At 61.8% G+C, this 11,432-nt stretch overlaps 1 protein-coding gene across 2 annotated transcripts; it reads right to left on the minus strand.

Moving 5' to 3' along the window:
• Positions 1-2,570: 2,570 nt before the first annotated feature.
• On the minus strand, positions 2,571-8,876 carry SH2D5 (SH2 domain containing 5). Of its 2 annotated transcripts, none has more exons than XM_054721265.1 (9): positions 8,790-8,876; positions 8,354-8,434; positions 7,848-7,922; positions 6,735-6,881; positions 5,286-5,534; positions 4,943-5,117; positions 4,481-4,589; positions 3,624-3,783; positions 2,571-2,951 (listed from the first exon to the last, which is right to left on the minus strand). In XM_054721265.1, the coding sequence occupies exons 1-9, from the start codon at positions 8,874-8,876 to the stop codon at positions 2,748-2,750; spliced, it is 1,287 nt and encodes a 428-aa protein (XP_054577240.1). In that variant the 3' UTR covers positions 2,571-2,747. The 2 variants fall into 2 exon arrangements, with proteins under 2 accessions (XP_054577240.1, XP_054577239.1); XM_054721264.1 differs by having other exon boundaries at positions 8,354-8,437.
• Between the last annotated feature and the right edge of the window lie 2,556 nt (positions 8,877-11,432).

Consider the following 11,432-nt stretch of genomic DNA (forward strand, 5'->3'; position numbering starts at 1 on the left):
GTGGCGTCACAGGTGGCGGCTCGCGAGAACGTGCACGCGCTGTCCGCGCTCTGCCGCCGCCGGGAGTGTGGACCGGTGTCTCCCCGGCCAGAAGCCTGCACGCGGGCTGCCTGCCTGCTCCGCGCCAGGCGCTTCCGCTGCCCACAGCCCCGGTGCAGAGGTTAAGCCATTGGCCCGAGGTTGCCCAGCGGAGCGCGGGAGGCCAGGCCTGACTCCACCTCTGAGAGAGAGAAGAGGAGGGGCCGCTCGCCCTCCTACCTACTGAGACAGGCAACCAGGATTTTGCTTTTCTCACATCCCTAGAGTCCTTGGAACAAGGCAAATTGTCCTAATGCCGCCCTCGTTTTTTCTAAGCCTCAAGATTAAGAAACAAAACACTTTGAGAGCCAAAATCTTTTTAGCTGTAGAGGCTGCCAGGCTCGGCACAAGTCCCTCCAGCCAGAACAGCCGCCTCGAGGCTCCACTCCGCACAGTCCTATCAGCTACCTGCCAGGCATCGTGGTGGGCGCTGGGAGACAGCCCAATCCCTGCCCTCCTGGCGCCCATAGTCTACTTTAGTGGGGGAGACTGACATCAAAAACAAACCTCCCACCTACAAAAATCCCATCAATGAACTAGTCATTACAAACTAAAGGATCAGTTCTATGGAACATCCAACAAGGGAACCTTACCCGCACCCCTCTCCCGAAGGCTTCCCGAGAGTGACAGGAGCTGAGATGCTAAGGTTGCGCTCACCAGGCAAAAGGCAGGGAGGACAAGACCTGTCCAGGCTGTGCAAAGGTCCTGTGGCATGGTGCAGGAGCAGAAGGAAAGCCCAAGATACCAGAACACAGGACTTGGGTCTTTTTCCCATAGGAAATAACCACTGAAGCTTTTAAGCAGGAGAGAGATGATTTGAAAATACTGATCTGATCCCTTCAGGACATCCTCTCTCTGCCTCTGAGAACAAGACCTGTCTTGTTTGCATTCAGCACCATCTGAAGGTATGTTGGCAAACAAAAACAAAACAGGAAAACTGAACAAAGACATCACCTTTCAAAGGAAAAGTCTGTACCAGACAACCCGAAGAAATGCATTTTATTTCAAGTACATACAGTACAGAGAACTGGGCTACCCAGGTGGCGCTGGTTGGAAGAGAGAAAACTGATCTACAATTAAGACATGGACGTGTTTGCACACACGGGTCTAAAACCTTGCCCTGTGGGTGCCACGTGAACAATAGATGCTGTGAAGAGGAATGTTCAAGTGCTTTGGGACATCCCTGACACCTTATCCACATGGATAATTTGCACAACAAAGCACATCTATCACCCAGGCAAAGCTCTGCCCTCCGCCTGGGCCAGTTACCAGGTCTTCAATGTGCGACTCCAGTGCCATAATCCTGGGCACCGTGTCACCAAACCCCTCTCCTTCCCAGGGAAATGTGGGGACCCTCCCTCCCTTTCTCTTCTGCGGGGGCTGCTATTCGTGGGAGGAGTCAGAATCTGTTACTTTCAAGGCACCGAACAGTCACACCCAACTCCCAGGAGAGGGAGAGGGCAGCCCCAGATTCATGACTAGGCCTCCGCCTTAGACACAGAAATTCACCCACAGTGAACTTCCTCCCTAACTTGGCAGATTTGTGTCCACCTGCCAATCAGCACGGGATCCGTCCTGTAGACTACAATCATGTCCGTGACTCCCTCTGTCCATTGAGGCCAAGCCCCCCTGGCAGAGCCCACACCAGTTCTAACTCTGGATGGCTCTGCTCTGACCCCCTCCCCAGTGGAACTAGCCTAGGGAGGCACGGCGGCTCCTGACAGCCGGTCAGCGCCACGCTAAGGGCAATCCCCTCATCAGGTGACTTCCCAGGCAGCCACCAAACCCACTGCGGCCTGCAAGCTGAGCTGGGCTCTAAGCCCTCTAAGCTCACTGCTATCCCCCCTAGTCAACCGGCAAAAGGAAATGCACTGTGTGTGTGTCATGGGGGAGTGGGTGAGGCTGGGCAACCTTCCCCGTGAGCGGGAATCACAACCCTGTGGTTTTGAGTCCAGACCAGCCTTCCCAAGCGGTGCACTGCGACCCTTTGCCCTGATGGCTCACGTCCCTCTCCGCACACAGGTGTCCACCCCGCGCACGGGCTTCAGATGGAGGCTCTTCCTCCACCCTGGCCTTTGCACCCTCCTACCCTGCTCCTCAGAACTCCAGGGAAGACTCCCTCACCCCAGACGACTTGAGAAGCGCAGCCAGGGGGCGGCCCACAGGCTCCTCTGAGTCATCTCTGTGTCTCTCCTGAGAGGGTGGCTCACCCCAGGCCTTTGCCCAAAGTGAGACCTCACTCCTCCTGCCTCCCCAGGCACCTCACCCGCCGTGTCTGGCTGCCTCAGTCAGGAGCTCTCCAGAGACTCCCAGTCAGGGCCCCCCAGCCTGCCCTCCTTAGGACAGGCTACCCCTCCACTGGGAATAAACCTTCCCCTCCCCCCCCCCCCAGGAAGCTAAAGTGAAGCCCAGAGGGCAAAGCACCAAGCCACCCAGCAAGTTCACAGGAGCCTGGAGATCTGCTACACCCCTGCAGACTCAGGGGTCACATGTCGAGTGAGAACCCCCAATCTCAGGGCTCCGCCACAGTCAGTGACGTGATGGAAGGCCGGTCCAAGGGGCTGAGAGACTGGATGGAACTGACCAGGGGGGTGGAAGCAGGGCAGAGTGGCCTGCTGAGGCCCAGGGACCAGGGGGAGGCAAGGCCTGTTGGTGCGGGGCCCGGCCTCCTAGCCCAGGCCCTGCAGTTCTGCCTCGGACTTGGCATGGCCAAGGGGCCGGAGTGTCCGGGGAGGCCTGCCCTCGGGCCCACAGTCCTGCTCCTCGTAGCCGGGGTTCAGGCGGCCCATGTCGAGCGAGCAGAAGAGGCTGCGCGCAGTCCCAGCGTGGTGCTCCACCAGGGCCTCCAGGCTGGGGAACTCAGCGGGCAGGTGCTGGGGGAGGGAGGGGCTTCAGTCCCAGCGTCCCCTTCCCCATGGCTGGTGCCGGGCACCAACCAACCCCTCACCTGGGATCCTGCCCCACTTCAGAGAGGAGGAAACTCGAGCTCAGGGAGGTCGCCATGCTGCTCACAGCACAGCCAGGCACCATTTCCTCTCCTCCTCTCCTCCCAGCCTGGCCGGGACGGAGGCACTTAGCATGGAGGTAAGGGTGCACATTTAAAAAGGCCCCGCCCACCCTGGGCCCTGGAAACCTGTGATCATCCAAGACTCCACACCTGGAGACTCAGAGGCTGTCTGGGCTTAAGCAAGCCCCTACCCTGAGTCAGCTTCCTCCTCTGCTAAGGGATGGGTGAGGGTGTGGGAAAGCAGACTTAAAAGCCGGGATTCCCACAGAATGTGAAGCATGTGAAGCCCCAGGCTCTGCTCGTGGTACCCGCCCAAGGCCTCTAGAGAGGGGCCGAGGGCGAGCCCATAGGGAGAGGCGGGGTTGAGTGGACCAGTGGGGCAGGGGCAGCAGGGACACTGACGAAGGAGCTAGATGGAAAGAATAAGGGATGGGGCCAGAGAGAGCCAATGGGGGACTAGAATGAGGGTGAGGCGGGCTCAGCAGTTAAAGGGAGAGGGGCCTGAGGGCAAGTGGGGGGCTGACTGCCCACACCCTACCTCCACGCTGTAGCGGCCCAGGTGGTTCCGGAAGACGTGGTGGGGCACCACGCCGCACTGTGTCCGCACCGACAGGCACCACTGGCCACAGGCGCCCGGCTCGGGCCACAGCAGGAAGGCCCCGAGCACGTCTCTCCGCAGCAGGGCGAGGGCACTGGGCCTGGGATGGCAGAGGGGGAGGCTGAAGGTGGGACCGCTCGTCTGGACTGCTTTAGGTTGCTCCCAGGCAATGGTGTATCAGCCCCATAGCATCTTTTAAAATATATTCATATATAGTTTTGGCGGTTTCAAGGAGGAAGGGAGAGGGAGAATTATTGATCGGCTGCCTCCTGCGAGTCCCACAGTGGGGGATAGAGCCCGCAACCCAGACTTATGCCCTGTGACCTCCTGGTTCATACATAGGTCGACGCTCAGCCACTGAGCCACCTGGCTGGGCCCACACCGTCTTAAACAAAGTACCTGCCAGGAACAGGGCCTCCAGACAGGAAGCTTTCAGCCTTCCTTTCAGAAAGGTTTCTAGGGCGTCCTTAACTGGCAATTTCAAGACCTGATCAGGAGCATTTTAAAGCCCTGACATTTAGGGAGCTGGCCCCTGGTGCTGAGGTCTTCAGTCCTTTGAATGACCTCACTTGATCCTCCCACAGCCCTGCCACGAAGGTCCTCTTATTATCCCCACTTTACAGCTGAGAAACTGAGGCCCAAGATGCTGGAGACTCTGGCCCGAGAGCAGGAACGCCCTGCCCTTGCACAGGAATATGCACCTACATGTCAGGGCCCTGAGGGGCAGAGGGCCCACACGCCTCTTTCTCTGCTCACCCCAAGGGGCCGGGCATTCAGCCAGGCCAGGCCCCTCCTACCTGGAGATGCCAGCAAAGGCCCAGATGTTCTCCGTCAGGCTGCCCTCAGTTTCCACCAGGCACGCGGGGCCACCCGGGCCTTGGGGCCACGCCTCCCACGCGGCAGGAACTATGGAGGCCATCCAGAAGTCAGAGGGAGGGACTGATTCGTCCTAACCCAGCCCACCTCACCCCCACAGGCCCTCCGACCCCACACTTGTCTCCTCACCAGCAGCCACACATCCAGCCCTCCAAAAGGCACATCCACACACCAGCACACCCCCCACCAGTTAAGCACATCCACAGCCACGCCATCACCTCCGCGAGCCCCGGGCACTCAGGCGGGGGCGCACTCACGTGGGCACGACACACAGTCACAGCACAGGCCTCTGCTCGGAGGCGCCGGCCAGGCCTTGCAGACTCACACGGGTGCACAGGCCGTGCCCCAGGCCCGCAAGGGGCAGGCGTGCTCCGGCTACTCACAGGCCTCCCGGGCCGACAGCTGCAGCTGGGTCTCGTAGGTGCAGCCGCGGTAGGCCCCGGAGCGGATCACCTTGCTGCGGATGGCCTTCTTGCGCACCAGAGTGGGGGAGCAGTAGGGATTCCCCAGGCGGAAATGGCGGGCACTGCCACAGCCTTCCAACTCTAGCAGCTCCTTCTAGGGGACCAAGAGGGGCCCAGAGGGGTTAGCAGGTCAGGTCTAGCCATGTCCGGTCAGGCGAGCCCCTCCCTCTGAAGTCCAGCAACCACCTCCACGTAATCCCCAAACCTCACCCAGTTCCCTGTCCACTGCCCACTCCCTGGCTGGGGTTGGGGTGCTGCATACCCCACTGCCCACGGGCCCCTCTGCTGGCAGCCGCCGGAAGGAGACCAGTGCACGCACGTTCTGTGAGAGCTGGTCACGGACGAAGGGCTCCCGGACTAGGCCAGGGGGCCTCCCAGGGCTGGCCAGCGGCTTCAGGGGCACATCCCCTGCGGGCCCCAGGCAGGGCTCAGGCTGTGCCCGCTCCGCAGGGTGCTGCAGGAGGTAAGCAAGCTGGAAGGAGCGGCAGAGCAGCAGGTGCAGGATCTGGACCTAGAGAGGGGAGGGGAGGGCGGGGAGGGCTCAGTTGAGGGAGGTCTCCTGGCAAACACCTTAGGCATCAACCCACTCACCAAAGGGGCATGCCACCCCTTGGCTGGGGACGCTCTTCCCCGTAAGTGGGAAAACACCTACTTATCCCTCAAAACCTCACCACCATGCAGCTCCCCTACCTGAGCATCTACTCTGTTCCAGGCATCATGCTTGCAGCTGGGAATACCTGGGCTAAATGCACCCCACCCCATGCACTGGGTCAGTACCCTCTTAGAGGGCTGGCTAAGAACCCAGGCCTTGGAGTCACAGAACCGGGCATCCGATCCGGGCTCTGTCCCTTAGGAGCTGCTGTGTGACCCTGCGCAGAGCATGGCACCTCTGGTCTCATTTCCTCATCCCCACCTCCGTGTGCTCCTTTAATAAAATGAAGCACAAAAATTCCCGGGCAAAGGCCCAGCACTCTACCCACCGCACACATTCCCACCCATTGGAATTGTGAGCTCCGGACCAAAGGCCATGTCTCTGCCACTCTCCAGGAGCCAGCACCGGGCTGGGCATACAGGGTGATGGCCAGTGCTTGCTGCGGGATGGAACCAGACCCAGCCTCAGCTGGCCGAACAACTGGCTGCCAAGGCTGTCATTCACGGCGGTCACACTGGCTTTGACTTCCGGGATCTACCTGTCCGCCCACCCGCTCCATGGAGCCGCACACTGGAGCCTGGGTCCAGCCTCTGCTCTGGAAGAACTCCCGTGTCTGTAATTAGGGACAGGCCCAATGATGACAGGGTGTGGTTTATGTCAGAGGTCCCAGAAGGGAGTGGCAGGCCACAGGAGTCACAGGGGGCTGCACAGACACATGGGCTGAGCCTTGAAGGGCAAGTTGGAATTTGCCAGGATGAGAAGGTGAGGGGCACCCAGGGAGAGAGAACAGCAGGAGCAAAGGTGTGGCAGGGGGACCTTCAATCCCCAAGTGCATGGCCTAGTCTTCAAGGCGTACTGAGGCCACTGACTTGATTTGTGGAGTCCTCACTGGGCAGAGCCATAGAAGGAGCCTGTGTGGCCATGGGTCCAGGTCTGGAGGGGGCTCAGGACAGCATGGCCAAGCCCTCCATGGCCTCTCGGTCCCTGGAACCCCATGCTGATGCACAGCACCCCTCCACCCCGGCCTCAGTGGTGGTTCCCTGCCTGGGCCCCAGGTACCTCTCCAGGCTGTCTGCCCACAAAGAGGTGACAGAAGAGCTTGCTGGCCGGGCTCCGTGGGTTTCGGGCCACAAAGGCAAACTGGCAGTCGGCTGGGCACCAGGTGGAGTAGAGTATTCGCCTCAGGGCGTGTGCCATCAGGAGCACCTGGGGAGGCAGCGGGCATGACAGCCTCCATCAGACCCACCACCGGGCCTGCAGCTGCCAGCCCAGTGTGTGCCAGCCCTGCGTGCCCCCCACACCTGCTGGCAGGCCTCCGGGCCTGCTCTCCAGCCTGCGTGCCCAGTTTAGGGCCCACCCAGCTCCGGGAGTAAAGAATTCTCCCTCCTTCCAGTCCTGCCCAAACCCTGCCTCAAATCGAAACCCTCATCCTTCCCTGGCCACTGGGCTTAAACCTCCTGCTCCCGCTGCCAACCTGCCGGACCCGAGGGGCAGAGCGTTCCCGCCTGCAGGGCCGCAGAGGCAGTGGCGCAGGCCCTGGGGTGCACTCCTGGTCTCGGAGGTGGATGAGCTGGGTTTGCATCCTGGCTCTGCCACCGTCCCTCTCTGCACGCCTTGGGCAGGTGAAGACAGCCCCCCTGTGATGGGGCTGTGGGTGCACACGGGGCCCCTTCGGTGCCCACCTCGGGGACACCACGTGCACCCCTCTTAGGAAGTGGCACCCAGCCTCCTAGTGTGTACTGTCTGGCCTGCAGTGCTCAACAAACACTGGCTAGCACCGGGAGAGGCTGGGCGAAGGAACAGGGGCCCCCTAGCCTCCAGCCTGAGTCTGGCCCCCCTTCCACCGTCATGAGAGGCTGGCCACAGCCCACTGGGCAGGCTACGAAGGGGCCCAGGAACTTGCCCAAACCTCATGGGTCGTTCCTGATGCTCAGGCCAGGAGGTACTGCCTGGAGATTTTGGAGGGCCGGGATTAGGGGTGAGATGGATGAGAAGCTGTTGCCTGCTGAGCTTGCCTTGGGGGGCTCCTTGGAGAGAGGCCTCCAAAGGCCCTGAGCAGGCTGGGAAGCTGGGAGGCTCCAGGGGCAGTGCAGGGCCTGGGTGGAGGCAAGTACATCCTGAGGGAGGACACCTGTCCTGCCCAGTCCTCACCTGCACCCCCCGGGCTCCTACCTCACCCTCCCCGCTGTAGATCTTGAGGCCCTGAAGGCTGAATTTCAGGATGACGGCCCGGCGTCGGGGACAGTCCTGGTGGAAGAGAGTTGTTGGGGGGCAGGTATTACCTCTCAGGCCCTGCCCAGCCCAGCCTCAGTACCAGTCACTAGGGGTGGTTAACCAACTCTCCCACCTGCCAGGGGACTGAGCCCTGGACAAGACCCGCAGGAGCCAGGGCAGGGTGACTGACCCTGGCAGACCTCCCCGCAGCCAGGACCATCCCCCGCATCTCCCACCTGTGGCTTCCACCCTGGGGACACTGTGACAACGAAGGGAGAGAGTCCCTGGGCATAGGGCATGTGGCTCCAGGAGCCTGGGTGTGGCTCAGCATGGCTTTGGCCCTCCCTCCCTGGGCCTCACTTGCTCCCTCTCTGTGGTTGGGGGTGGGGATCAGATGGATGGTCCCAGGGGCCATTCCAAGGCCGGGACCCCCACCAGCGAAGTGCCCTCCCCAGCTCTCCTACCTTCAGTGCCCACAGCTGCTGTTGCACCAGCCACACGCCCTCCTGGGTGTCCAGGTCATCCACGGAGAAGGAACCCACGTACTGCTTGGGCGTGGGTGGGGGTGGGAGGGAGGGAGGGAGGGAAGTCAAGCTCATGGCTCCTGACCCCCATCCCCAAATTCCCCCCCAAGCGCACACTGCTCTGCTGGGTAAGCTGCGGCAGTGACAGGGCACTGTGCTCGGAGTCCAGGCTCTGCTATTTCCCAGCAGGTGGTCTGGGTCAAGCCCCTCAGCCCCCAAAGCCTCCTCTCATCTGTGCCGACACACACATTCCCGAGCCTGGGTCAGGCAGGGAAGACACAGGATAGGCCCTCCCCATAGCTCCTCCTCAGCCCCAGGACCTGCTACCCAGTCTCCGCCCACCAGAGCACCCATGGGAGAAGGGGGAGAGACCCACCTGGGCAAACTTGGTGATGCACCTGGGTCGGTGAGGGGCAGGGCCGCAGTCAGAGGCCCTCCGGCCCCTCGCCCCGGCCTTCTGCATGGCGCCCAGGGTGCTCAGCTTCAAGCCCCACGGGAGAGAAGGCTGCAAAGGGCAAGGCAGAGGGTTGGTTCCCAGGCAGTGGAGCCCGCGCTCTCATTGGCTGCCAGTGAGCTCCTTCATTGGACAAACCCTTACTGAGCACGTGCAGTGTCAGGCCAGGACTGGGCACGGGAGACACCGGGGACACAGAGACCCGAACAGAATAACCGTGCCCGCCCCCACGCAGCCAACATTCTCGAGGGGGAGAAAGGCATCAGATAAGACAGACATGGGCTATGCTGGGTGCTGCCCAGCAGAGGGGAAGGTGGGAAACGCAGGTGGGGAGCGGACTGCAGCCAAAGGAGTGAGGGCTGGGAAACGGCTAAAGGAAGGGGTGCGGCAGCCCACGCCCTGGGTCAGACATTGACCCCTGTGCTCTGGGCTGGGCTTGGACAAAGAGCAGGGTGCGGGGGGGAGAGGGGGTAGCACCAGCCGAGAGGAGGGGTGTGAGAGCAGGGAGACCAGTCTGCAAAGGCACAGAGTGGAAGCAGCTGGGCCCTTAGGTGGCGGGGGCCAGGCTGGGACCAGGGAACTCGGGCTCTGTCCTGTGGCAGTGGGGAGCCACAGAGGTTCCCGGACAGGAGCTCTGTAGCCTTCGGGGGGATGCCTAGAGCTGCCTCACAGGCCCCTGGCTCATCAGCTCAGCCTGACTCCAGCCCCTTGCCCGAGCCCCCACCACGCTGTGCACTGATGCTGGGTCAGGAGGCAGGGGAGGTGGACAGTGCCCGGGGGACTGAGGAGCCCCACCCCCAACCCAGCCCAGGTTCTGGTCTCTCCTGGGGTCCCTCTCCCAGATCCACCCGTGGAGGAGAGGAGGAAACCCCCGGGAGGGGGCCCCCGGGGGCAGGGAGAGCGCTCACTCCCCACCAGAGCGCCGGACCGCAGCTGGTGCTGGGTGAGCACGGAATAAAGGCACCCCGGGAATGGCTGCCTGCCTCTGCCTGGGTCCCTGAGGCCTCAGCCCCACCGTTTTCCCTGGGACGATCCCAGCTGGCCGTCACCGGCCTACTTGTAATCACTGCGCTTGGGGTCAGAGTGATGGGTCCAAATCCTGGGTGACTTTGGACAAGCCCCCTCACCTCTCTGAGCCTCTGTTCCTCATCCCCACACCTGGAATGAAGTGAGGCGTCAATGAGGACTGAAGGGAGGAGCAGGCACGCGGGTGATGCCAGCCAGGCTCGGAGCTGATGCTCAGCAAGCGCCATCTCACGGGATGGAGGCCCCACGGCCTGAGGCTCAGGAGGGAGCTGGGAGACAGTGAGGTGGGACCACTGGCAGTGCCGTCCTCGCACTGGGCCACACTTGATCTAGGTCACCCAGTCCGGGAGGGCGTGGCAGGAGGAGAGGCCTGCCTGAGGGCCAAATTCCAGCCAGGAAAAAGGAGGGATCAGACGGGGTGCTGGGCAGGAAATGGGTGCGTCCTGGGGGTGCTCTACCGACCTGCAGGGGTCCTTGGAGAAAGGGGCTTCGGGTGCTTTGGAACTGACATTGCCACCCTGCGCTGGGAGCGGGGGAACAGCCCCTACCTCTGCCTGCCCATGACCTTCAGCCCCAGGCTCAGGCCAGAATGGAGGCACCGGCAGCAATCAGAGCCAGAAAACAAAGCTGCGCCATCCCCGGGAAGCCCCCTGACTCCTCCCTCCGGGGCTCGCCCCTTTCCCGGGCCGCACATCCTCACGCTTTTGATCCCGGTCATCTTTTACATCATGTCCATGACCTCTTGTTCCCTTTACGTTTAAGTAAAGCGAAGTTAGACGTGTAACAGGCACCAAAGCTACGTGGCTCCCATTCCAGGTGGGGAGGTGGGGGCTCCCAGTTAACTGGTCTTTCAACTTCATCCTCAGCTGGGATGCCCTGTACCCCAAGGCGTGAGGATGGGAGGAGGCAAAGACGAAAACAGAACAGGGGAAAGGGAGAGAGAAAGAACAAGGATGAAAAGGCAGCTGCCGAAGTGGAGAGCGCGAGGGAGAAGAAAGATAAAAGAAGAGATGAAGGCGGGATGGAGGAGGGAGAGACACGGAGCACGCTTCTCCTGCGCTGAGCAGCCCCTCAGACAATGCAGGATGGAGAGGAGCCACGTGGGTTATGACAAGCACCTTCCCACACACCGGAGACGGCTGTCTGGGCTGGGAACAGCCTCCGTCCCCCGGTAGCTTTCTCGGGGATGCCCACTCCAGGCAGTGGGATGGGGCGGTCACTGGCCCTCTCACCCCACCCCATCCATTATCGCCTGGAAACTTGCCCAGGAGACTGGACGTTTCTCCCTTCCTCTCCCTCACTTCCGAGCCTGAGGGGCACGTCAGCCTCAGGCCTGGAGTTGGGGGCTGTCCAGGGGACCAAGGCGGGCTCCAGGCACAAACACCCACTCCTCTCTGGACCAGACCTGCTTTCTCTGAGGTTCTGCACAGGAGCCTGGGGGCCCAGCACCTCTCTGAGGGGACACCTTTGGGAGGAGGAGGGGCTCTTCTTTTGCTCCGAGGTGTTCCGGGGGGCCCTGCTGGGAGACGGGGCTGGATG

This window comes from Eptesicus fuscus, chromosome 9 (assembly GCF_027574615.1).
Source record: "Eptesicus fuscus isolate TK198812 chromosome 9, DD_ASM_mEF_20220401, whole genome shotgun sequence".
NCBI classification, from domain to species: Eukaryota; Metazoa; Chordata; class Mammalia; order Chiroptera; family Vespertilionidae; genus Eptesicus; species Eptesicus fuscus.